The 25,933-nt window shown below is 39.2% G+C and overlaps 1 protein-coding gene across 1 annotated transcript in view; it reads right to left on the bottom strand.

Moving 5' to 3' along the window:
• Positions 1–25,933, bottom strand: part of ARMC10 (armadillo repeat containing 10) — a 30,229-nt gene that overhangs the window by 2,283 nt on the left and 2,013 nt on the right. The window contains exons 2-4 of the mRNA XM_007467048.1: positions 11,159–11,307; positions 7,996–8,130; positions 4,650–4,826 (exon numbers count right to left, since the gene is read on the bottom strand). Of these exons, the coding sequence (XP_007467110.1) occupies positions 4,650–4,826; positions 7,996–8,130; positions 11,159–11,307 (461 nt within the window). The remainder of the gene's footprint in view (positions 1–4,649; positions 4,827–7,995; positions 8,131–11,158; positions 11,308–25,933) is intronic.

Below are 25,933 nucleotides of genomic sequence, written 5' to 3'. Positions count from 1 at the left end.
GGATGAACTGGGAGATTGGGATTGACATGTATACACTAACATGTATAAAATAGATAACTGATAAGAACTTGCTATATAAAAAGATAAAATTTAAAAAAAAATGAATCCGCCTGCCGATGCGGGGGACACGGGTTCGAGCCCTGGTCCAGGAAGATCCCACATGCTGCGGAGCAGTTAAGCCCGTGCGCCACAACTACTGAGCCTGCGCTCTAGAGCCCGCGCTCTGCAACAAGAGAAGCCACCGTGATGAGAAGCCCGCACACTGCAACGAAGAGTAACCCCGGCTTGCCGCAACTAGAGAAAGCCCGCGCGCAGCAACAAAGACCCAACACAGCCAAAAAAAAAAAAAAAAAAAAAAAGCGAGTCATGTGAAAAGTATACTTTCTATAAGATACTTGAAATTGCAGAAAGTGAGGAGCAGGGAGAACAGACTGAAATCAGGAAAAAGTGACAAATGTGCCCTTCATTACTCCCTGGAAGAGACCTGGATATTATTATATAAACCTTTTTTGAATTACAAAGGCATTATGTGTTTACTATAGAACATTATTTTTAACTACAGAAAAGCAGAAAGGAAAAGGAAATTCACATTTCCATGACTAGAAATGATATTAAGTTTGGTATTTTCTCATATATATATCCTAATATACATTCCTTTGATCACACTGTACATATTAATTTGTTAAGTAGAAAGATATGACTTTCCCTAATTTTACTGCTTTTAACTATTAAAACTTTTAAATAAAATTAATACATGTTCATGATAAATTTCAAAGAGTGCAGGAGGGTTCTGCACAGCAAAAGAAACCATAAAAACGATGAGACAACCTACAGGATGGGAGAAGATATTTGCAAATGATGTGACCAACAGGGGTTAATTTCCAAAATACACAAAGCTCATGAAGCTCAATATAAAAAAATAACCCAATCAAACAATGAGGAAGACCTAAATAAACACTTCTCCAAAGAAGACATACATGTGGCCAAGAGGAACAAAAAAGGTGCTCAACATCACTTATTTCTAGAGAAATGCAAAGTAAAATGAGGCATCACGTCCCATCAGTCAGAATGTCCATCATCATTAAATCTACAAACAGTAAACACTGGAGAGCATATGGAGAAAAAGGAACCCTCTTACGCTATCGGTGGGAATGTAAATTGGTAACAGGCACTATATATTAACGCATATACATGGAATCTAGAAAAATGGTACACATTAACCTATTGGCAGGGCAGGAATAGAGATGCAGACGTAGAGAAAGGACATGTGGACACAGGGTGGGGGAAGCGGAGGGTGGGATGAATTGGGAGATCAGTACCAACATATATACACCACCACGCACAAAATAGAGAGCTAGCAGGTACCTGCTATAGAATAGGAAATTAACCTCGGTGCTCTGACACGACCTAGATGGGTGGGATGGGGGGTGGAATGGGCGGATGGGAGGGAGGACCAAAAGGGAGGGGATATAGGTATACATATAGCTGATGCACTTCACTGTACAGCAGAAACTAACACAATATTGTAAAGCAATTATACTCCAATAGAAAAAAAAAAAGCACGAGGGGGTATCAAGGGGTACCAGTCAGAATGGTCATCATCCAAAAGTCTACAAACAGTAAATGCTGGAGAGGGCATGGAGAAAAGGGAACCCTCCTACACTGTCGGTGGGAATGTAAATTGGTGACTGCCACTATGGAGAAGAATAGGGGGGTTCCCTAAGAAACCAAAAACAGAGCTGCCATATGGTCTGGCAATCCCACTCCTAGGTGTATATCCGGAAAAAACCATAATTCAAAAAGACACATACACCCCAACCTTCCTTGCGGGGCTATTTACCCTAGCCCAGACATGGAAGCAACTAAAATATCCATCGACAGGTGGACGGATAAAGAAGATGCGGTACATATATAAGGAAATACTACTCAGCCTTAAAAAAATGAAATAATGCCATTTGTAGCAACGTGAATGGACCTGGATATGATCATACTAAGTGAAGTCAATCAGAGAAAGACAAACATCATATGATATCGCTTGTATGTGGAATATAAAAAAATGATACAAATGAACTAATTTACAAAACAGAAACAGTCTTCAAAAACAAACTTAGGGTGACCACCGGGGAATAGTGTTGGGAGGGATAAATTAGGAGTTTTGGTTTAACATATAAGCACTATTTAAAATAGATAACCATGAAGGACTTACTCTATAGCACGGGTAACTCTATTCAATATTTTGTATTTATCTAAATGGGAAAAGAATTTTAAAAATAATATGTATATGGATACCTGAATCACTTTGCTGTACACCTGAAACTAACACAACGTTGTAAATCAACAATACTCCAATATAAAATAAAAAGTATAAAGATAGAAAGATAGAAATCAGCCGCCCGCTTTTAGACTCGTGACCTGGGTTTACGTCTCGTGTGTTAAAGGTGAGAAAAAATATATATAAAGTTAGAGTACAACTACAGATTAAACAGTTAACTTATATGTATTTTGTTTTGAAACCACGGTCAGTCCTACTGAACCGTAACTTTTTCTTGTGTCACATATGCCATCTTGTGGTGGCTCTAGGACATTTCTTTTAAGCCATTACTTTCTTTTGTTCTCATGGCAGATGTAGCAAACACAAGGTTTATTTAAATTCACCTTCTACTATTCGTATTTAGTTATGAATCAGTGTTGAACCCAAGAGGTTATTATAGTAGAGTGAGATCACTTATTAAAAATAAAGATTTAAAAAATTCATGTTGGGGCTTCCCTGGTGGCGCAGTGGTTGGGAGTCCGCCTGCCGATGCAGGGGACACGGGTTCGCGCCCTGTCGGGGAGGAGCCCACGTGCCGCGGAGCGGCTGGGCCCGTGAGCCATGGCCGCTGAGCCTGCGCGTCCGGAGCCTGTGCTCCGCAACGGGAGAGGCCACAACAGTGAGAGGCCCGTGTACCATAAAAAAAAAAAAAAAAAACTCATGTTGGTGGTTTTTTACTAAGAAAATATCTAAAATGGATACATTTTTCCACTTACAAATGGATTATTATCCAAAAGTTCATTTGCAAGTTGCAACTTTAAACTCATTTTTTTTTTAAAGACTTTTTTGACGTGGACCATTTTTTGAGTCTTTATTGAATTTGTTACAATATTGTTTCTGTTTTTATGTTTTGGATTTTTGGCCAAGCGGCCCCGACCAGGGATCGAACCCGCACCCCCTGCATTGGAAGGCGAAGTCTTAACCACTGGACTGCCAGCAAAGTCCCTAAAGTCATTGTTTAATGGAGAAACAACTGGTGGTTAGCCTCTCAGACAGACGAAAAAAGCAAATTTTCTATCCCAGAAATACCTGCTAGGCAATGTAGTGGAAAAACAAAACAAACCAAAAATAAACATAGTATTGTGGTGTGAGTCACTTTCAAAATGTCATAAAATATAAACCATCTCTGAGACAGATATATACAGCCCCAAGGCCAAAGGTACTTGGCTCTGAACACAACGTGCCTCTGAGGTTTTGGGCAAAGTAGCTGCAGAGAGAAACAGAAGAGTTTCCAACAGCTCCAATGCCATGGGGTAGAGAGAATGCAGTTTCTACGGGGTCAAGGGATGGAAGTTACCTTGCTCCCCTGGAGAGAGGGGTGTTGACGGGTGTGTGCATTTGGAAATTGCCTATGGATGGAGCATTATTCCTAAAATATTGCTAATACGATTATTACATTTAATTTTGAATGCCTTCGGGTACATCTTGGACCAGATCTAAGTAAGTTTGGCTACCTGAAATGTGGAAAGCCCATATAAAAACATCTCAGAACAAATTTTTAAAGGACTACAGTAAGGCTCTGCTATAATCACAATTTGATAACCTCAGAAGTAACTTCAGTGAACTTGATTATCTGGAGTCTGGCTTCACATTTAGTCCTTCTAAAATGCTCATGCATCTTTTTCAACTGTGCCAGAGAACACAGACCAATACAGTAAAACACTGATGAACAACTGACGCAACTAATTAGAGCCTTTGATTACTCTACCTTTTGTTTTTATGGTATTTCTTGAAAAATGGTGCTTGATAAGAATGCACACAAATATGAGGGGTTTACTCAAGCAGTTTTCACAGGGTGTCCCAGTTAATTCAGCTCCAACTCTGCTGCCTCCTACATCTATTGATACATAACAGGTCAAAGTGGAGCACTGAGACATGCATTACTGAATCTTAAAAGTATCAGTTTCGGAAAGATTTTACAACACACAATGGTCGAATCAAAAAAAAAGTTCTGTTAACCCTGAGGTAAGCAAAAAACTCAATTCCCCAGCACTGTCACTCAAAGACTTCTTTTAATCACAATGGTTCTGTATCTGGTGCGGGTGAAGCTAGCTACTTCAGTAAAAGGTAAACATTTTCAGAAAACCAAATGAATACCCCATCTATTGATAAGTGAAACAACAGATTATTTTCACAAGTTAACTTTGAAATTCAATATTAGGGTATAAAAATAATATACTTTCTTGCGCCCATGTAAGGGTTTTTAGTAAACTTTGAACTTTCTTTTTTGAGGAGTATCAACTTAAGACGGGTGACTTGTAAACTAAATTCCAATCTTAATAAACTGGATGCAATAGCTGTTTGTACTGCAAGTAATGGCCAACCACTTCCTTCATACCTTGGTGCTTCCATTTCCCGTGAGCAACAAGTGGAACAGGTCTGTAATGTAACTGCTAAGCATGTGCTGGTGGTCATTGGTCACTGTCATGTTTGTTAACAACCTCAGTCCGGCCAGCTGCACAGCGGAGTTCAGGGGGCCGGAGAAGACATCCTCACAGACTTGACTGACGTACACCTGAAGGCGGGGAAAAAATGAGCGTCTTAGGATCTCCAAAATTTTTCTATTGAACCGTAACTTTTCTGCACAGCTGAACAGGGTGATTGTTCAGGATGAGACTTGCTCCTTAGGAAAGATGGCATTTGTATCCAGCCCTCAAACTTGGGTGACTTTTTTTTTTTAAGCTGCCCTTGTTAATGGGAGGCACGGAGCACTTTACAGATATACCTCACTTCAGCCCTGAGACAACTCTAATGAGGCAGTGTTATTATGGCCATTTTACTGACACGGACTTTAAAACTCTTCCAGGAGCTTGGACCCCCTGCCCAATGTAACGAGCTGGTGGAGCAGTGTCCAAGCCCAGAGACCATGCTCCCAACCCAGTGGGGGGCCTCCCAACCCAGTCTGCCTTTCTGTGTCTGGGCACACTAGGATGAGGAAGAAGACCTGTAGGACCATTTTGTTCCATGGTTAAGTACCTGAACAGTAGGATCTAGGGGCGATATCATGTTAGAAGTAAAGAATGGGGGGGGACACAAAGTCAAATAGAACTTTTCTTTAGAGTTCTTTCCTTCAAAAGTAAGCAGAGGGCATCCCTGGTGGTGCAGTGGTTAAGAATCCGCCTGCCAATGCAAGGGACACGGGTTCAAGCCCTGGTCCAGGAAGATGCCACATGCCGCGGAGCAACTAAGCCTGTGCACCACAACTACTGAGCCTGCGCTCTAGAGCCCACGCACCACAACTACTGAGCCCACGTGCCACAACTATTGAAGCTCGCGCACCTAGAGCCTGTGCTCCGCAACAAGAGAAGCCTCGACAATGAGAAGCCCGCGCACCGCAACGAAGAGTAGCCCCCGCTCACCGCAACTACAGAAAAGCCTGTGCGCAGCAACTAAGACCCAACACAGCCAAAAATAAATAAATAAATAAATTTTTTTAAAAAAGTAAGCAGAGACAAACTCTATTTGGCCCAAGGTTCTTATTTACCGAGGTATATGTATATGAACTACTCCTTCATAATATTGTAAACCGCCACTGGCAAAAAGTAATGCAGTGCCAGTAGTACTCCTATTTCACACATGACAGATCTAAACTAAACCCAGGGTGATGGAAATTTTTCTGAAACTCTATTTTCTATGTTTGGCCATGATCTCTCCAGCTTGGAAAAATTATGTCTCACAAATAACTGGTATTCACCTAAGTCTGAACTCCACCAAACATCCTAATTGGTAAGAAAAATTCCCTAATATAAAATGCTAAGGAATTACCAACTGTCCCATAAGCCAGTATTAACTTTTAAAAATATCCAAATGTATTCATGTTACCTAATGGCAGTAAAGCAAAGAGAGATTAAATTTTTAATCTGGTTTCAAGATCTAAATGATATTTACAAATCAATTTGGCTGTCCTGGGTCACCATTTCATTATACATCCATCCTTTAAAAAAATGGCATTTCCTTAGAATCATTATAAATCATGTATTTTCACAGGATGCTCATGTCTTTCAAAGCATTTCCTAAAATGTGCTGAGCATTTACATCCTTATTAGTTATGAATCTTTTCTCCATTTCAGTTCTAGCAACAAGATTACCAAATGGGCCAGCTCAGTTATTCCTGGAGCCGTGCCCACCTCACCTTGTTCCTTTCTCTTGTGATTCCCTCCTTCCCCAACTCTGCCCTTAGAAAGCTTAGACAGTCTTAAGAGCCATCTTGGGCTCTACCTTTTACAGAAACTTCTGAATGAAATCTCTCCTTTCTGTGTATTCAATGATATATTACTTGTATTTTTCCTTAAAGTATTTCATCATGTTCTGCCTTGAATTACAACTATTTGTGGACTTGCCTCATCCCTCCTTCTAGCTTTCTTAAAAGAAGAGCTAATCACGTTCATTTCTAAACTCTGTAAGACAGAAGGAGCGCTCAATAAGCGTGGAATTAACATAATTTCCTCATTTATTGTGTCTTCCTGCTGATGTTATCTGACTTTGGCCTGGTTCCTTTACCACACTTGGATTAAACTGAACCCCAATTCAGAAGTCCACTGCACTTCTTATTGGCTGGTTCAGGTCCCTCCTTCCTCTGACTTAGTCTTCATAAAAATGAGCAGAGGGCCTGAACAGACATGTTTCCAGAGACATACAAATGGTCAATAGATTGACGAAAAGACGTTCAACATCACTAATCATCAGGGAAATGCAAATCAAAACCACCGTGAGATATCACCTCGCACCTAGTAGAGTGGTTATCAAAAAGACAAGAAGTAACAAGTGCTGGTAAGGATGTGGAGAAAAAGGAACCCTTGTGTACTGCTGGTGGTTGGTGCAGCCACTATGGAAACCAGTATGGATATTCTTCAAAAAATGAAAAATAGAACTACCATATGATCCAGTAATCCCACTTCTGGGTATATATCCAAAGAAAACAAAATCACTACCTCAAAGCGACGTCTGCACCCCCATGTTCACTGCAGCATTAGTCACAATAGCCAAGACATAGAAATAACCTAAGTGTCAATCAATGGACAAATGGATAAAGGAAATGTGGTGTGTATATACAATGGAATATTATTCACTATAAAAAAGAAGGAAATCCTGCTATTTGTGAAAAATGGACAGACCTTGAGGGCATTATGTTAAGTGAAATAAGTCTGACAGAGAAGACAAACAATGAATGATCTTATTTACATGTGGGATCTGAAAAAGCCAAACTCACAGAAACAGAGAGGACAATGTTCAGGTGAAGGAAATGGGGAGATGTGATCAAAGCAGACAAACTTAAAGTTATCAGGTGAATAAGTTGTGGAGTCAAATGTACAGCAAGGTGACTATAGTTAACAATACTATATTGTATACTTGCACGTTGCTAAGAAAGTAGATCTCAAATGTTCTCACCACACACACACATGCATGCACAGGTAATTATGAGGTAATGGAGGTGTTTGCTAATGCTATACAGTAGCAGTAATCATTCTGCAATATATATGTGTATCAAATCATCATGTTGTATATCTTAAACTTACACAATATTTATGTCAATTATATCTCAATAAAGCTGGAAAAAAAATAAAAATAATTCTTAGCTATAAAGTTATAAAGTATGGCCTACTAAAATTTCATTACTTACCTTTTTGTTATTTTTCTCTTTCATTTACAGAAATCCTTACCTTTTGTGATTTCAGATAACTTACCTTTATCTTTATTTGATTTTCAACATTCACACTCAGGTTATTCAGTGCATTTAAAGCTTTCTCTTTAATACTCTGGTTGGGATTGTTGATTTTGCTTCCAATGATTGGAATACCACCCAATTCACGAATCATGACCTAAGAGGGAAAAAACAGGACCATGACTTCAATATGCACCCCCCTTCATTATATTCTTTGCATCTACAAATACAAATAAAAACTAATGACTCTTTGGAAATACTGTTCCCATATACAACCTCTAATTCCTATTTTTTAAAAAAGTTTACTACCCGCGGTGGCCCGACAGGACCCGAAAGCTGCGCCCCACTATGCAACGCCGACCGCGTTGCCGCACTGCTGTGGGGGACTCGCCCTTTCGGCCAGCCGTCGGAGGACCTCGGGGTGACCTACTTGCATCTGGGACACCAACGTCGATCTCGCCCTCAGTCTCTGCCAGAGAAAAGGGGGAAACTGCTAAGGACGGATGGGGCGTGTCCCCCGGCTCCTGACTCAGAGCCTGGTCTGTAGCATTTGGTGAATGGTGGGTATAAAGGCAGAAGTCGGGAGATAAGAGCACGTCTGATGGTGGCGACACTGGTCCCAAGGGAGGGTCTGTGTGTCGGAAATATGAAGAAATGAGACTGCAGAGAGGCCAACTTTTTATGGACGCTGAGGATTTGGGACAAAATATAATTATAGCTCGCAGTTCTGAAGGGCCGATTGTATTCTTAGCAGTTCACCTGAACTATCCTCACAACCCTATGGTGTTGTTGAAGTGATCAAATTAAATAATCCTGGAGTGCTAAAAAAAAAAAAAAAAAGTTTACTACCCATAATTTTATAGGTAAAGAAACCAACTGAAAATAAATTATTAATATATGTAATATTTAAACTATAGCATGGAGATATACAATGAAGATTTATATCTACTACAAGAGCTACTACAATGATCTCAAAGCAATTTACAAACAAAATTATTTTACTTTGAAATAAGTTATATCTCTATTACAGGCCAATTTGGAAATGCATTAAGATTTAGAACACTACAGTAGTGTTTTGCTAAAATGAATACTTTGGAACACTAATCCCTCAAGATTTTAGTAGATGCTCCATTTAAAAAAAGGGAGCTTTCATGGATAAGTAACTTTGAGAAACTCTGGGTATAACAAGACTAAACACGTCTCTTTATTTTGATGCAATCCTATGTTCGTGTGCATTGGAATCTCCGAGAGGGGAGTACTGAATATAGTACTTCTATAAACTTTATCCATAAAGAAGATCATTTTTCAGTTGGGGGAGAGGAAGAAAACTTATTAACATCTTGAAGTATTAAAGTTCCACACAGTTTGGAAATGGTGCCCAAATTCTCAGAGGAAAAATAATCCGGAGATTTCTCACAATCAATTGCAACACTAAATACTATGTGCCTTTGTCCCAACACTGAAAGAGACATAAACTTTCATTTCTTACAAGAAAAATAAGCTGAAAATGACTCCTGTCAGGCCAAAACATGCCATTCTATCAGAAAAAGAGATGAAGAAGCTGCAATTCCAGGTTCTTTCTAAGAATGTGTGGTTACTAGAAAACAGCCCTTTTTTAAAAAAAAAACAAAAAAAACTGTACTGTTAAAGCAGATGAAGGCATTATAATTGATGACGAGGGACACCAACTCCCATTACTGAAGAAAGTACTTGTTCACCAGTGGCTTCTGACCCCCTCACTCTGACTACAGTTTCAGAGGAATATAAAACTATGGCATCAGAAATAACCCCAATACAGGCATGCTAATAAGCTAGTCACCATCTGTTGTTTTCGTCTGCCTGACACCCCTCTTTCTATTGGGGCAGACATGGCACCTCTATCCTATATAGTCCCTGGTGGGACTGCTGGTCAATTGTGTTCACACCCATCCCTGTTGTTTTTGGCTGCAGGATGCACATGTGAGCCAGGCCTTGCTAATCATGGTCCAGGGTGCTTTGGCTCAACAATCAATCCAAAGGGTTGGCACTTATCCTAGCAGAGCAACTCCACCTTTCAGATCATGAGCTACAATGATGAAGGCTTGAGAGGCCAGTGGCTTTCTTTCCATCCCTGTGAAGAAAACCTCTTTGTGGCCAGAGAGACAGAGATCAAAACACAAAAAGAAGCAGGGGTAAGCAGCCAAAAGACAGAGAAAGAGAAGGTTTGATAATGCTTTCTGTAACCTTGAACTACATTCACACTTGTGCCTGAAAACAATGATACCCTTGGACGTCCAAGTTAACTGAGCTCAATATTTTCCCTTTTTGGTTTGAAATAATTTAAGTTGGGTTCTGTCATTTACAACTGAAATGTGAGTAACAGACAAATATTCCTTGTATCTCCCTATAAATCTCTAGAGCTTTAGAGTAAACCTTGACATGATAGATAAATATGGACTAAAATGAAGTATAAATTCAAAACTGTGCATGCATGACAATGTTAAGAAAGGGCATTAGCTGAAAATAATGACAAAAACTGTTTAACTTTTCTCCATGGGTAGTGGGGGGAAGCAGAGGCCATTTACATTGGTCCGTGGTTGTCAGCATGTGGTCTAGGGAGCACCTGCATCAGAACCATCCTCATAAGCCCTGTGTACAATGTAAAGCATGTACTTAAATGTCAGATGCTTGGGCTTCCCTGGTGGCACAGTGGTTGAGGGTCCGCCTGCCGATGCAGGGGACATGGGTTCGTGACCCGGTCCGGGAGGATCCCGCATTCCGCGGAGTGGCTGGGCCCGTGAGCCATGGCTGCTGGGCCTGTGCGTCTGGAGCCTGTGCTCCGCGGCGGGAGAGGCCACAGCAGTTTAGAGGCCCGCGTACCGCAAAAAAAAAAAGTCAGATGCTTTTGTTGCTCTACTGCAGCACTGCTGAACTTTAAATAATTAAAAAGGCCACGCAATGCTAAGTGTTGATTAGATACACTTATTACAAATGTGATGCCAGTGACCAACTTCATAGGGATCTTGATCTAGAATCCTATTACTACTCGTATTACTATTAGGCTGTGCTTTTCAGAAGTAAACAAACGTTATTCTGTAGGTATCCATAGCTTGAGGCTCTGGGAGGTTAAGTAACTTATCAGGGTCACAATTAGTGCTGGTGTGTGAGAATAGGAGGAACGTGTTTGCAGAGACTAGGGTACTCACTTGGTTGACTGAAAAGGCTGCATTGTTACCCAGAGTGACCAAAGCTCTTTCGATAATGACAGGATCCTCAGTAGACTCAAGCAGGTAAAGGAGTTTCTGAAGTTGTTCAGCATTTAGGATATCATCATATGAGCCATTGGTTAAGTCTTCTGCATAAGAATAAAGTTATTTAAAGTTCATTTAAAATCAATATGAGACAAATTTTTTTTATGAACAATACTGAATGCATATTCTGATGCCAGGCACAGTTTTAAGCACTTCAAATACCTTATCTCATTTAATCTTCAAGTGACCCCTGGAAGAGGATACTATTATAATTCTCAATTTACAGACAGAAAGTGAGGCTTATAAACGTTAATTAGCCAATGGTTACTTTTCTCTTTTAGTAACGCACTGCATGCCAACAGCATTTTCTGTTTCTTCTTTTTAAAAATCAGGTACACCCATCCAGTGGAACACTTCCCTACAGACATAGATTATTAAGAAACAGAATTTGCATTAGGGAGAACTGTTTTGATCACAGTTTTAAGAGTGCCTCAGGCTGGAGCAAAAGCTATGGGAGTGGCCCAATCGTGCTGCTCCTGGGGCGCTTTTGTTTGGTTTATATGAGCAAGGCATGACGACCGAGACGCAAGAACAGCAGTCCACCTGGGGGTGATGACAAAAGCTGTTGTTCTGAGGAATAGGTCAAGTAGTCAAATGCTGGATCTGCTCAGGAACATTTAAAATTTATAGCTCTAACCTTTAAAAAAAAAAATCCTCTTTATAGAAATCACCACAGGAAAAACAGAAACCATTTGCATAATGCTATAATTGTGTTATAAACATAGAACATGATTCTCTCCAAATTAAACTATGAGAATAGGTCAGACAGTGCAAGTGTCCACAGTACATTGCCCAGGGTGGGGCTGAGGGGGCAGTTTATAACAAGAGGTGCTGTATGATGTCACAGCTGTGCTTTTTGTTTTTAAAAATGTCTCTCAAATTATTAAAAGTTATCTTTGGATGCTGGGATTATGAATGACTTATTTTCTACCCCTGTGCTCATGAGTACTTTCTGATTTTTTTAAGTAAACATGTATCACTTTATTAAAATCATTGAGTATACTGCTTAAAGAGGAAACACAGACAAATATGAGGTAAACACAAGTTTAGATTATGGGAGCCAATAAGTGATATGATGTCCTGAAGAAGCCAAATAAGAAATCAATCATTAGGAAAATCTAAAAGCCAAAAAGCCAGCAGATTCTCACTCCCATGTCTTATAATCAGAACCTCTGTACCATGCTTTTACGCCTGAATCCACTACCTGCCTCATTAACACCTTATAAAAGAATTTCACCCAAAGAATACTTGAAAAGGTAAGTGAAACAATGACAAAAACAGATTTTTAAAATGGAAAGATTTTTGGAGGGTTCATCCAAACCTCTTATTTTACACACAAGGAACCTGAGACCAGGATCATTTAAGGATTTGCCTAATGTCACAAAGGAGTTAGTAGCAGAGACCAGAGAAATGAAAATACAAAGCTGCAGACGACCACTTAACCTCTTTTGGGTCTCAGTCTTCTCACATGTAAAATAAGGTTGGTCAAACACTATAACTGGTTCCAAAAGTTCCTGTACAGCCCTGAAGTTGTATAATTTTATACATATACATGTGACAGAAATAGGATAAATTTAACTCATTCATACTTCCAAAACATTTCAAAATCCTATAACTTCCTTATACATTTTCCCACAAAGCCATTAAAAAGTTTCATAGATAAATTATTTATAAATAGCCAAATAAAAATTTACAGGTAAAAGTGTTAAATCATAGACTTTTCATTTGAAGGAAGGAAGTACAATGTGGTTAAAAGTAAAAGTAAGTTAAAAGTTAAAAGTAAGCCAAGGTTAAGTCTGGTTCAAATTCCAGCTAAGCTATTTACCAGCTGAGAGACTTAACCTCTCCAAGACTCAGTTTCTTCATCTATTACATGGGAGTTAATAATGCCTACCTTAAAGCATTTTTATGTCTTTGGATATATACCCAAGAGTGGAATTGCTGGATCATGTGGTAGTCTCATTTTTAATTTTATGAGGAATGTCCATACTGTTTTCCACAGTGGCTGCACCAATTTACATTCCCACCAACAGTGTATAATGATTCCCTTTCCTCCACATCCTCACCAACACTTGTTATTTGTGGTCTTTTTGATGACAGCATTCTGACTGGTGTGAGGTGATATCTCACTGCGGCTTTGATTGGCATTTTTCTGATCATTAGCAATGCTGAGCATCTTTTCATGGGGCCCTGTTGCCCATCTACATGTCTTCTTAGGAAAAATATCTGTTCAGGTCTTCTGCCCATTTTCTAACCAGGTTCTTTTTTTGGTATTGAGTTGTATAAGGTGTTTATATATTTTGGATATTAAGTAACCCCTTGTTGGTTGCATCATTTGTAAATATTTTCACCCATTCAGTAGGTTGTGTTTTTGTTTTGCAAATGGAGTCCTTTGTTGTGCAAAAGCTTTTCAGTTTAATTAGGTCCTATTTGTTTATTTTTACTTTTGTTTCCTTTGCCTTAGGAGACAGGTTCAAAAAAATATTGCTATAATTTATGTCAAAGAGTGTTCTGCCTATGTTTTCTTCCAGTAGTTTTATACTTTCCAGTCTTACATGTAGGTCTTTGTTCCATTTTGAGTTTATTTTTGCATATGGTATGAGAAAATGTTATAATTTCATGCTTTTAAATGTAGCTGTCCAGTTTTCCAAGCACCACTGATTAAAAAGACTATCTTTTCCCCATTGTATATTCTTGCCTCCTTTGTTGTAGATTAATTGACCATAAGTTCTTGCTTTATTTCTGAACTATCTATTCTGTTCCATTGATCTATGTGTCTGTTTCTGTGCCAGTACCATACTGTTTTGATAAATGTAGCTTTGCAGTATAGTCTGAAGTCCAGGAGCCTGATTCCTCCAGCTTTATTCTTCTTTCTCAAGATTGTTTTGGCTATTCGGGGTGTTTTGTGTTTCCATAAATATTTTTAAATTATTTGTTCTAGTTTTTGAAAAAGTGCCATTGGTATTTTGATAGGGATTGCATTGAATCTGTAGATTGCCTGGGAGAATATGGTCATTTTAACAAAATGAATTCTTCCAATCAATGCACAACATATATATCTTTCCATCTATTTGCATCATCTTCAATTTCTTTCATCAGTGTCTTAAAGTTTTTTAGGTATAGGTCTTCTAACTCCTTACGCAGATTTATACTTAGGTATTTTATCTTTTTGATGTGATGGAAAATGGGATTGTTTCCTTAATTTCTCTTTACAATAATTCGTTGTTAGTGTATAGAAATGCAACTGATTTCTGTATAGTAATTTTGCATCTTGCAACTTTTCCAAATTCATTGATGAGCTTTTTGGTGGTGTCTTTGAGATTTTCTATGTATAGTATCATGTCATTTGCAAACAGTGACAGTCCTACTTCTTCCTTTCAAATTTGGATTCCTTTTATTTCTTTTTTTTGTCTGATTGCTGTGGCTAGGACGTCCAATACTATGTTGAATAAAAATGGCAAGAGTGGGCATTCTTATCTTGTTCCTGATCTTAGAGGAAAATGCTTTTTACCACTGAGTATCATGTTAGCTGTGGGCTTCTCATATACGGCCTTTATTATATTGAGGTATGTTCCATCTATACCAACTTGGTTGAGGGTTTTGTTAAAAAAAAAAAAAAAAAGAAGGATGCTGAATTTGTCAAAACATTTTTGCATCAGTTGAGATGATCATATGATTTTTATTCTACAATTCATTAATGTGGTGTATCATACTGATTCATTTGCTGACACTGAACCATTCTTGCATCCTTGGAATTAATCCCAGTTGATCATGGTGTATAATCTTTTTATTGTACTGTTAAATTCAGTTTGCTAATATTTTGTTGAGGACTTTTGTATCTATGTTCAATGATATTGGCCTGCAATTTTCTTTTCTGTGTGATATCTTTGTCTTCTTTTGGCATCAGTGTGATGCTGGCCTCATAGAAAGAGTTCAGAAGCATTCCTTCCTCTGCAACTTTTTTCAATAGTTTGAGAAGGACAGGTGTTAACACTTCTCTAAATGTTTGGCAGAATTTACCCATGAAGACATCTGGTCCTGGACTTTTGTTTGTTGGGAGTTTTAAAAACTATTCAATTTCATTACTGGTAATTGGTCTGTTCATGTTTCCTATTTCTTACTGGTTCAGTCTTGGGAGATTGTACATTTCTAGGAATTTGTCCATTTCTTCTAGGTTTTCCATTTTATTGGCATATAGTTGTTCATAGTGGTCTTTTATGATCCTTTCTATTTCTGTGGTGTTGGTCCTAACCTCTTTTTCATTTCTGATTTTATTGATTTGGGCCCTCTCTTTTTGTTTTTATGAGTCTGGCTAAAGGTTTATCAATTTTATCTTAACAAAGAACTAGCTCTCAGTTTCACTGATATTTTCTATTTTTTTTAATGAGTCTATTTCATTTATTTCTGCTCTGATCTTTATAATTTCTTTCCTTCTACTAAATTTGCGTTTTGTTTGGTCTTCTTCTTTTTTTTTTTTCCTGCAGTACGTGGGCCTCTCACTGCTGTGGCCTCTCCCATTGCAGAGCACAGGCTCCAGACGCACAGGCTCAGCAGCCATGGCTCACGGACCCAGCCACTCCGCGGCCTGTGGGATCTTCCCAGACCGGAGCATGAACCTGTGTCCCCTGCACTGGCAGGCGGACTCTCAAACCACTGCGCCACCAGGGAAGCCCTGGTCTTCTTTTTCTAGTTCCTTTAAGTGTAAGGTTAGGTTATTTGAGAATTCTTTTGTTTTCTGAGGCTGGCCTGTATCACATAAAATGCCCTCTTAAAACTGCTTTTCCTGTGCTTCCCTGGTGGCGCAGTGGTTGAGAGTCCGCCTGCCGATGCAGGGGACATGGATTTGTGCCCCAGTCTGGGAAGATCACACATGCCGCGGAGCAGCTAGGCCCATGAGCCATGGCCACTGAGCCTGTGCATCCGGAGCCTGTGCTCTGCAACGGGAGAGGCCACAACAGTGAGAGGCCCACGTACCACACACACAAAAAATAATAAAAATAAAAATAAAACAAAAAAACCCTGCTTTTCCTGCATCCCATAGGTTCTGGATCTTTGTGCTTCTGTTTTCATTTGTCTCCAGTATTTTTTACTTTCTTCTTTGATTTCTTCAGTGATCTACTGGTTGTTCAACAGCATATTTTTTAGCCTCCAAGTATTTGTTTTTTGCAGTTTTTTTCCTTGTAGTTAATTTCTAGTCTCATACTATTGTGGTTGGAAAAGATGGTTGATATAACTTCAATTTTCTTAAATTTACTGAGACTTTTTTTGTGGCCTAGCATGTGATCTACCCTGAAAAATGGTCCATGTGCACTTGAAAAGAATGTGTATTCTGCTGCTTTTGGATCGAATGTTTTATATATATCTAACAGTTCTATCTGGTATAATGTGTCATTTAAAGCCAGTGTTTCCTTATTCATTCTCTGTCTGTATGATCTGTCCATTGATCTAAGTGGTGTGTTAAAGTCCCAAACTATTATTGTGTTACTATCGATTTCTCCCTTTATGTCTCTTAATATCTGCTATGTACTTACGTGCTCCTCCTATGATGGGTGCACATATGTTTAAAATTGTTACATCTTCTTGATTCTATTATAGATTTCTGGCTTGTAGTTACCATGACTCATATATAGCAATACACACACACACACACACACACACACACACACACACACACACGTATATATGTGATTGTTTTAAGTCGCTGATCTCTTCATTTCAAACACATTTTAACAACCCTGCATTTTTACTCCCCCCATGCCCATGACTACTGTTTTTGACATCATATTTTACATCTTTTTGTTTTGTGTATCTCTTTACTTATTGTGGATATAGACGATTTCACTACTTTTGTCTTTTACCCTTCCTACTAGCTTGGCATGCAGTTGATTTACTAACTTTACTGTACATTTACCTTTACTAATGACATTTTTCCTTTTGTAATTTTCACGTTTCTATTTGTGCCTTTCTCCTTTCCACTTAAAGTCATTTTAACAATTCTTGTAGAGGTGATGGGAGACAAGATGGCGGAGTAGAAGGACTTGAGCTCATCTTCTCTTACAAAAACACCAAAAACACAACTAACTGCCGAATAACCATGTTTTTTGTTCAAGTCGACAAAAAAAAAAGACTTGAACCTACCAAAAAAGATACTCTGCACCGAAAAACAAGCCACAAGAAGACAGTACGAGGGGCACTTCTGTGATATAATCAAATCTCATACCTGCCAAGTGGGTGACCCACAGACTGAAAAATAATTATATCACAGAGGTTCTCCCACAGGAATTAAGAGATCTGAGCCCCACATGAGGCTCCCCAGCCTGAGGGTCTGGAATTGGGAGTAGGAGACTTTAGAGCATTTGGTTTTGAGGGTCAGTGAGGCTTGAGTGCGGGACTCCACAGGACTGGGGGAAACAGAGACTCCACTCTTAGAGGGTACACACAAGGATTCATGTGCACTGGGACCCAGGGTAAAGCAGTGAGTCCACAGAAGCCTGGACCAGACCTACTTGTGGATCTTAGAGGGACTCCTGAGGGTTGGCTGTGGCCCAATACAGGGCAAGGTCACTGGTGGCGGAGGCCCCTAGGAAATACTCCTCAGTGTGAGCTCTCCTGGAGGTCACCATTTTGGCACCAAGACCTGGCCCCACCGAACAGCCTGCAGACTCCAGTGCTGGGATGCCTCAGGCCAAACAACCAACAGGGTGGGAACACAGCCCCACCCGTTAGCAGACAGGCTGCCTAAAGTTGTCTTGAGCCCAGAGCCACTTCTAGACATGCCACTTGACATGGCACTGTCCACCAGAAGGACAAGACCCAGCTCCACTCACCAGTGGGCAGACACGAGTCCCTCCCACAAGGAAGCCTGCACAAGCGCCTGGACCAACCTCACCCACCAGAGGGCAGACATCAGAAGCAAGAAAAACTACAATCCTGCAGCCTGCAGAACAGAGCTCACAAACCCAGAAAGTTAGAAAAAATTAGATGGCAGAGAAATATGTTCCAGACGAAGGAACAAGATAAAACCCCAGAACAACAACGAATTGAAGTGGATATAGGCAATCTGCCTGAAAAAGAATTCAGAACAATGACAGTAAAGATGATCCAAGAACTCGGAAAAACAATGGAGGCACAGACTGAGAAGATACAAGAAATGTTAAACAAAGAGAAGATTTAAAGAACAGAGATGGGGCTTCCCTGGTGGCGCAGTGGTTGGGAATCTGCCTGCCGATAAGGGGACACAGGTTTGTGCCCTGGTCTGGGAAGATGCCACATGCCGCGGAGCGGCTGGGCCCGTGAGCCATGGCCGCTGAGGCTGCGTGTCCAGAGCCTGTGCTCCGCAATGGGAGAGGCCACAACAGTGAGAGGCCTGCGTACCGCAAAAAAAAAAAAAGAACAGAGATGAACAATACAATAACTGAAATGAAAAATACACTAGAAGGAATCTGTAGCAGAATAAATGGCGCAAAAGAATGAATAAGTGAGCTGGAAGACAGACTGGTGGAAATCACTGCTGCAGAAAAGGACAAAGAAAAAACAAAAGAAACGAGGACAGTCTAAGAGACTTCTGGAACAACATTAAAGGCACCAACATTCACGTTATAGGGGTCCCAGAAAGAGAAGAGAGAAAGGACCTGAGAAAATATTTGAAGAGATAGTAACTGAAAATTTCCCTAACATGGGAAGGGAAACACTCAAGTCCAGGAAGCGCAGAGTCCCATAAAGGATAAACCCAAGGAGAAACAGGCTGAGACACATATTAATCAAACTGACAAAAATTAAAGACAAAGAGAAAACATGAAGAGCAGTAAGAGAAAAGCAACAAATAACATACAAGGGAATCCCCATAAGGTTATCAGCTGATTTTTCGGCAGAAACTCTGCAGGCCAGAAGGGAGTGGCACAATGTATTTAAAATGATGAAAGGAAACACCTACAACCAAGAATACTCTACCCAGCAAGGCTTTCGTTCAGATTTGACAGAGAAATCAAAAAGCTTTACAGACAAGCAAAAGTTAAGGGAATTCAGCATCACCAAACCAGCGTTACAACAAATGCTAAAGGAACTTCTCTAGGCAAAAAAGAAAAGTGAAAAAGAAGTTACAACAGACACCACAGAAATACAAAGCATCCTAAGAGACTACTACAAGCAACTCTATGCCAATAAAATGGACAACCTGGAAGAAATGGACAAATTCTTAGAAACTTCCGAGACTGAACCAGGAAGAAATAGAAAATGTGAACAAACCAATCACAGGTAATGAAATTGAAACTGTGATTTAAAACCTTCCAACAAACAAAAGTCCAGGACCAGATGGCTTCACAGGTGAATTCTATCAAACATTTAGAGAGAGCTAACATCCATCCTTCTCAAACTCTTCCAAAAAATCGCAGCAGAAGGAACACTCCCAAACTCATTCTATGAGGCCAACATCACCCTGATACCAAAACCAGACAAAGATACTACAAAAAAGAAAATTACAGACCAATATCACCCATGAATATACATGCAAAAATCCTCAACAAAATACTAGCAAATAGAATCCAACAACATATTAAAAGGATCATACACCACGATCAAGTGGGATTTATCCCAGCAATGCAAGGATTCTTCAATATATACAAATCAATCAATGTGATACACCATATTAACAAACTGAAGAATAAAAACCATATGATCATCTCAATAGATGCAGAAAAAGCTTTTGACAAAATTCAACACCCATTTATGATAAAAAACTCTCCAGAAACTGGGCATAGAGGGAACCTACCTCGACATAATAAAGGCCATATATGACAAACCCACAACAAACACCATTCTCAATGGTGAAAAACTCAAAGCATTTCCTCGAAGATCAGGAATGAGACAAGGATGTCCACTCTCACCACTATTATTCAACATAGTTTTGGAAGTTTTAGCCACGGCAATCAGAGAAGAAAAAGAAATAAAAGGAATACAAATTGGAAAAGAAGAAGTAAAACTGTCGCTGTTTGCAGATGACATGATACTATACATGGAGAATCCTAAAGATGCCACTAGAAAACTACTAGAGCTAATCAATGAATGTGGTAAACTTGCAGGATACAAAATTAATGCACAGAAATCTCTTGCATTCCTATACACTAATGATGAAAAATCTGAAAGAGAAATTATGGAAACACTCCCATTTACCACTGCAACAAAAAGAATAAAATACCGAGGAATAAACCTACCTAGGGAGACAAAAGACCTGTATGCAGAAAACTGTAAGACACTGATGAAAGAAATTAAAGATGTTACCAACAGATGGAGAGATATACCATGTTCTTGAATTGGAAGAACCAATATTGTGAAAATGACTATACTACCCAAAGCAATCTACAGATTCAATGCAATCCCTATCAAATTACCAATGGCATTTTTTATGGAACTAGAACAAAAAATCTTAAAATTTGTATGGAGACACAAAAGACCCCAAATAGCCAAAGCAGTCTTAAGGGAATAAAACGGAGCTGGAGGAATCAGACTCCCTGATTTCAGACTATACTACAAAGCTACAGTAATCAAGACAATATGGTACTGGCACAAAAACAGAAACATAGATCAATGAAACAAGATAGAAAGCCCAGAGATAAACACGCACCTATGGTCAACTAATCTATGACAAAGGAGGCAAGGATATACAATGGAGAAAAGACAGTCTCTTCAATAAGTGGTGCTGGGAAAACTGGACAGCTACATGTAAAAGAATGAAATTAGAACACTCCCTAACACCATACACAAAAATAAACTCAAAATGGATTTGAGACCTAAATGTAAGACCAGACACTGTAAAATTCTTAGAGGAAAACATAGGAAGAACACTCTCTGACATAAATCACAGCAAGATCTTTTTTGATCTACCTCCTAGAGTAATGGAAATAAAAACAAAAATAAACAAATGGGACCTAATGAAACTTCAAAGCTTTTTCACAGCAAAGGAAACCATAAACAAGACAAAAAAGACAACCCTCAGAATGGGAGAAAATATTTGCAAACAAATCAACGGACAAAGGATTCATCTCCAAAATATATAAACAGCTCATGCAGCTCAATATTAAAGAAACAAACAACCCAATCCAAAAATGGGCAGAAGACCTAAATAGACATTTTTCCAAAGAGACATACAGGTGGCCAAGAAGCACATGAAAAGCTGCTCAACATCACTAATTATTAGAGAAATGCAAATCAAAACTACAATGAAGTATCACCTCACACCAGTTAGAATGGGCATCATCAGAAAATCTACAAACAACCAGTGCTGGAGAGGGTGCGGAGAAAAGGAAACCCTCTTGCACTGTTGGTGGGCATGTAAATTGATACAGCCACTATGGAGAACAGTATGGAGGTTCCTTAAAAAACTAAAAATAGAATTACCATATGATCCAGCAATCCCACTACTGGGCATATACCCAGAGCAAACCATAATCCAGAAAGACACATGCACCCCAATGTTCACTGCAGCACTATTTACAATAGCCAGGTCATGGAAGCAACCTAAATGTCCATCGACAGACAAATGGATAAAGTAGTTGTGGTACATATATACAATGGAATATTACTCAGCTATAAACAGGAACAAAACTGAGTCGTTTGTTGAGATGTGGATGGATCTAGCGACTGTCATACAGAGTGAAGTAAGTCAGAAAGAGAAAAACAAATATCATATATTAACGCATGTATGTGGAACCTAGAAAAGTGGTACGGATGAGCCAGTTTGCAGGGCAGAAGTTGAGACACAGATGTAGAGAACAGACGTGTGGACACCAAGGGGGGAAAACCGTGGTGGGGTGGGGATCGTGGTGTGCTGAATTGGGCGATTGGGTTTGACATGTATACACTGATGTGTATAAAATCGATGACTAATAAGAACCTGCAGTATAAAAAAACAAACAAAACAACTAAACTTTCTTTGGGTTATTTTTATGGAAGTATGTTAGTATAAATGTTTCAGACATTACATGAAATTTATAAAAATCTTATATGTTCTGGTATTATAAGTCATAATTCTAGTTATTACTTTAAAATGTATTTCTCAGAAATAACTAAATTTCCTTGTCAATTGCATTATTATGAACTTTCATCAAATCTTTAACCGTGGTCATTTTTAAGTCTTTTGTCATTTACAGACTCTGTAAATGACTCTGTGTACTCTGATGCTTTTGCAAATATGTTCCTATAAAAGGGTTTCATCTTCAAGGAATTCATGGAAAAGGCAAGTACACGTTTCTGGTAACTGACTATACTGCTGAACTGAATGAATAAGCATTTTCAGAACTCTAATGGAAAACTGATGAAGTCATAAAAGTGCTAACAAAAGATCAAGATGAAAAAAAATTAATTACACGGGACTGAGTGAACTGATGAGGACGATTATAATTTTTGTGACCTTCTGTTTGAATAAAAAAAAAAAATCCCACAAGGACTCAGAGGCAAAAAATATACAAATCAATTTTCACTGCAAAGTAAAGGAGCTATTACAATGGAGGATTACTGGAGTGAATGTCAATATTATGACACAGTGTGAGTGTGTTTCGTGTTTGGTAATTGCAACCATTGTTGCTTTTGCTGTGGTCATCCATTTACAATGCTTGGTGTCAGTCTATTTATCTCGTAAAAATAAAATACAGTGTGTGTGTGTGTGTGTGTGTGTGTGTGTGTGAAAAACAAAACAAAAAAAACAAAATAATAAAATATTAAAAAAAAAAACAAACAATACTCTACCCAGCAAGGCTCTCGTTTGGATTTGACAGAGAAATCAAAAAGGTTTACAGACAAGCAAAAGTTAAGGGAATTCAGCATCACCAAACCAGCTTTACAACAAATGCTAAAGGAACTTCTCTAGGCCAAAAAGAAAAGCCCAAAACTAAAAACAAGAGAATTATGAATGGGTAAAGCTCACTGGTAAAGGCAACCATACAGTAAAGTTAGGAAATCATCCACACACAAATATCAAAACCATCAACTGTGAGGAGAGTAGAAATGCAGGACATTGGAAATGTATTTGAGATTAAGAGACCAGCAACTCAAAACTATCAAAACCATCTTGTTTATATATATATGTACTGCTATATCAAAACCTCATGGATGGTAACTGCAAACTAAAAATCCACAACAGAAACTCACATGCTTCCTGATTTCAAACTATATTATAGTAATCAAAACAGTATGGTATCGGCACAAAGACAGACACATAGATGAGTGGAATAGAACAGAGAGCCCAGAAATAAACCCACACATATATGATCAATTAACTTATGACAAAGGAGCCAGGACTATACAATGGGGAAAGAAGAGTCTCATCAATAAATGGTGCTGGAAAAACTGGACAGCTACATGCCAAAGAATCAAACCAGTTCATCTGTACCATTTTTCTACAAATGAACCAGTCTGCAAGGCAGAAATAAAGACACAGATGTAGAGAACAAACGTATGGACACCAAGGAGGGAAAGCAGTGGGTGGTGGTGGGATGAATTGGGAGATTGGGATTGACATATATACACTAATATGTATAAAATAGGTAACTAATAAGAACCTGCTGTACAAAAAATAAAATCCACACACAAAAAAGGAAACCAAACCACTATCTCACACAATACACAAAAATCAACTCATAAAGGATTAAAGTCTTAAATATAAGACCTGAAACCTAGGGGCTTCCCTGGTGGCTCAGTGGTTAAGAATCTGACTGCCAATGCAGGGGACATGGGTTTGAGCCCTGGTCCGGGAAGATCCCACATGCCGCGGAGCAACTAAGCCCGTGCGCCACAACTACTGAGCGTGCGCTCTAGAGCCTGCGAGCCACAACTACTGAAGCCCCTGGGCCTAGAGTCCATGCTCCGCAATGAGAAGCCACCACAGTGAGAAGCCCACGCATGACAACAAAGAGTAGCCCCCACTTGGCGCAACTAGAGAAAAGCCCATGTGCAGCAATGAAGACCCAAAAGCAGCCAATAAATAAATAAATAATAAATTCTTAAAAAAAAAAAAAGACCTGAAACCTAAAACTCCTGAAAAAAAATAGATGGTAAGCTTCTTGACATGATTTTTTGGATTTGACCAAAAGCAAAAGCAGCAAAAGCAAAATAAACAAGTGGAACTACATGAAAAAATCTTCTGTACAGCAAAGGAAGCCATCAACAAAATAAAAAGGCACCCCATGAAATGGGAGAAAGTATTTGTAAATCATATATCTGATAAATGGTTACTATCTAAAATATATTAAAAGACTCAAGCAACTCAATAGGAAAAAAAAAAAAGAAACAATCTAATTATAAAATGGGCAGAGGCTCTGAATGGACCTTTCCCCAAAGACATTCAAATGGCCAACAAGTACATGAAAAGGGGCTCAACATCACTAATCTTCAGGGAAATGCAAACCAAAACCACAATTAGCTATCACCTCACACCTGTTAGAATGGCTATCCTCAAAAAGACAATAGATAACAAGTGTTGGTTAGGATGTAGAGAAAAGGGAACCCTTGTGCACTGTTGGTGGGGATGTAAATTTCCAATCACTATGGAAAATATGGAGGTTCCTCAAAAAATTAAAAATAGAACTACCAGGGACTTCCCGGCAGTCTAGTGATTTAAGACTTCACCTTCCAATGCAGGGGGTGCAGGTTCAATCCCTGGTCAGGGAGCTAAGATCCCACAGGCCTTGTGGCCAAAAACCAAAACATAAAACAGAAGCAATATTGTAACAATTCAATAAAGACTTTAAAAATGGTCCACATCAAAAAAAAACTTTAAAAAAATTTCTAAAAAAACAGAACTACCACATGATCTAGCAATTCCACTTTGTGATTCCATGAAATCACCACCTTGAAAAGATATTTGCACCGTCATGTTCACTGCAGCATTATTTACAATAGCCAAGACATGGAAACAACCTAAGTGTCAATCGACGGATGAATGTATAAATAAAACGTGATCACACACACACACACACACTCACACTCACACATACATACAATGGAATGTTATTCAGCCATAAAAAAGAAGGAAATCCTGCCATTTGTGACAACATGGATGGATCCTGAGGGCATGATGTCCAAAGAAATAAGTCAGACAATGAAAGACAAATACACAATGATCTCACTTTTATGTGGAACCTTAAAAACTCAACTCATAGAAACAGAGTGTCATGGTGGTTGCCAGGGGCTGGGGGCTGAAGGAAATGGGAAGATCTGGGTCAAAGGGTACAAACTTCTAGTTATAAGGGCAATGAGTACGAGGAGTGTAAAGTACAGCTTGGTGACTATAGTTAACAATATTGCATTGTATACTTGAAAGTTGCTAAGAGAGTAGACCTTAAAAGTTCTCTCACAAGAAAATTTGTGGTGATGGATGTCAACTAAACTTACTACGGTGATCATTTTGCAATACGTACAAATGTCAAACCATTATGTTGTACACATAAAACTAATACAGTGTTTATCTCAATTAAAAAAAAAGATCAGGGCTTCCCTGGTGGCGCAGTGGTTGAGAGTCCGCCTGCCGATGCAGGGGACACAGGTTCGTGCCCCGGTCCGGGAAGATCCCACATGCCGCGGAGCGGCTGGTCCCGTGAGCCATGGCCGCTGAGCCTGCGCGTCCGGAGCCTGTGCTCCGCAACGGGAGAGGCCACAACAGTGAGAGGCCTGCGTACCACA

Source organism: Lipotes vexillifer, unplaced genomic scaffold (genome assembly GCF_000442215.2).
Source record: "Lipotes vexillifer unplaced genomic scaffold, Lipotes_vexillifer_v1.1 scaffold450, whole genome shotgun sequence".
Lineage (NCBI taxonomy): Eukaryota > Metazoa > Chordata > Mammalia > Artiodactyla > Lipotidae > Lipotes > Lipotes vexillifer.
The sequence above is the reverse complement of the archived record's forward strand: the minus strand, read 5'-3'. Positions and strand labels throughout refer to the sequence as shown.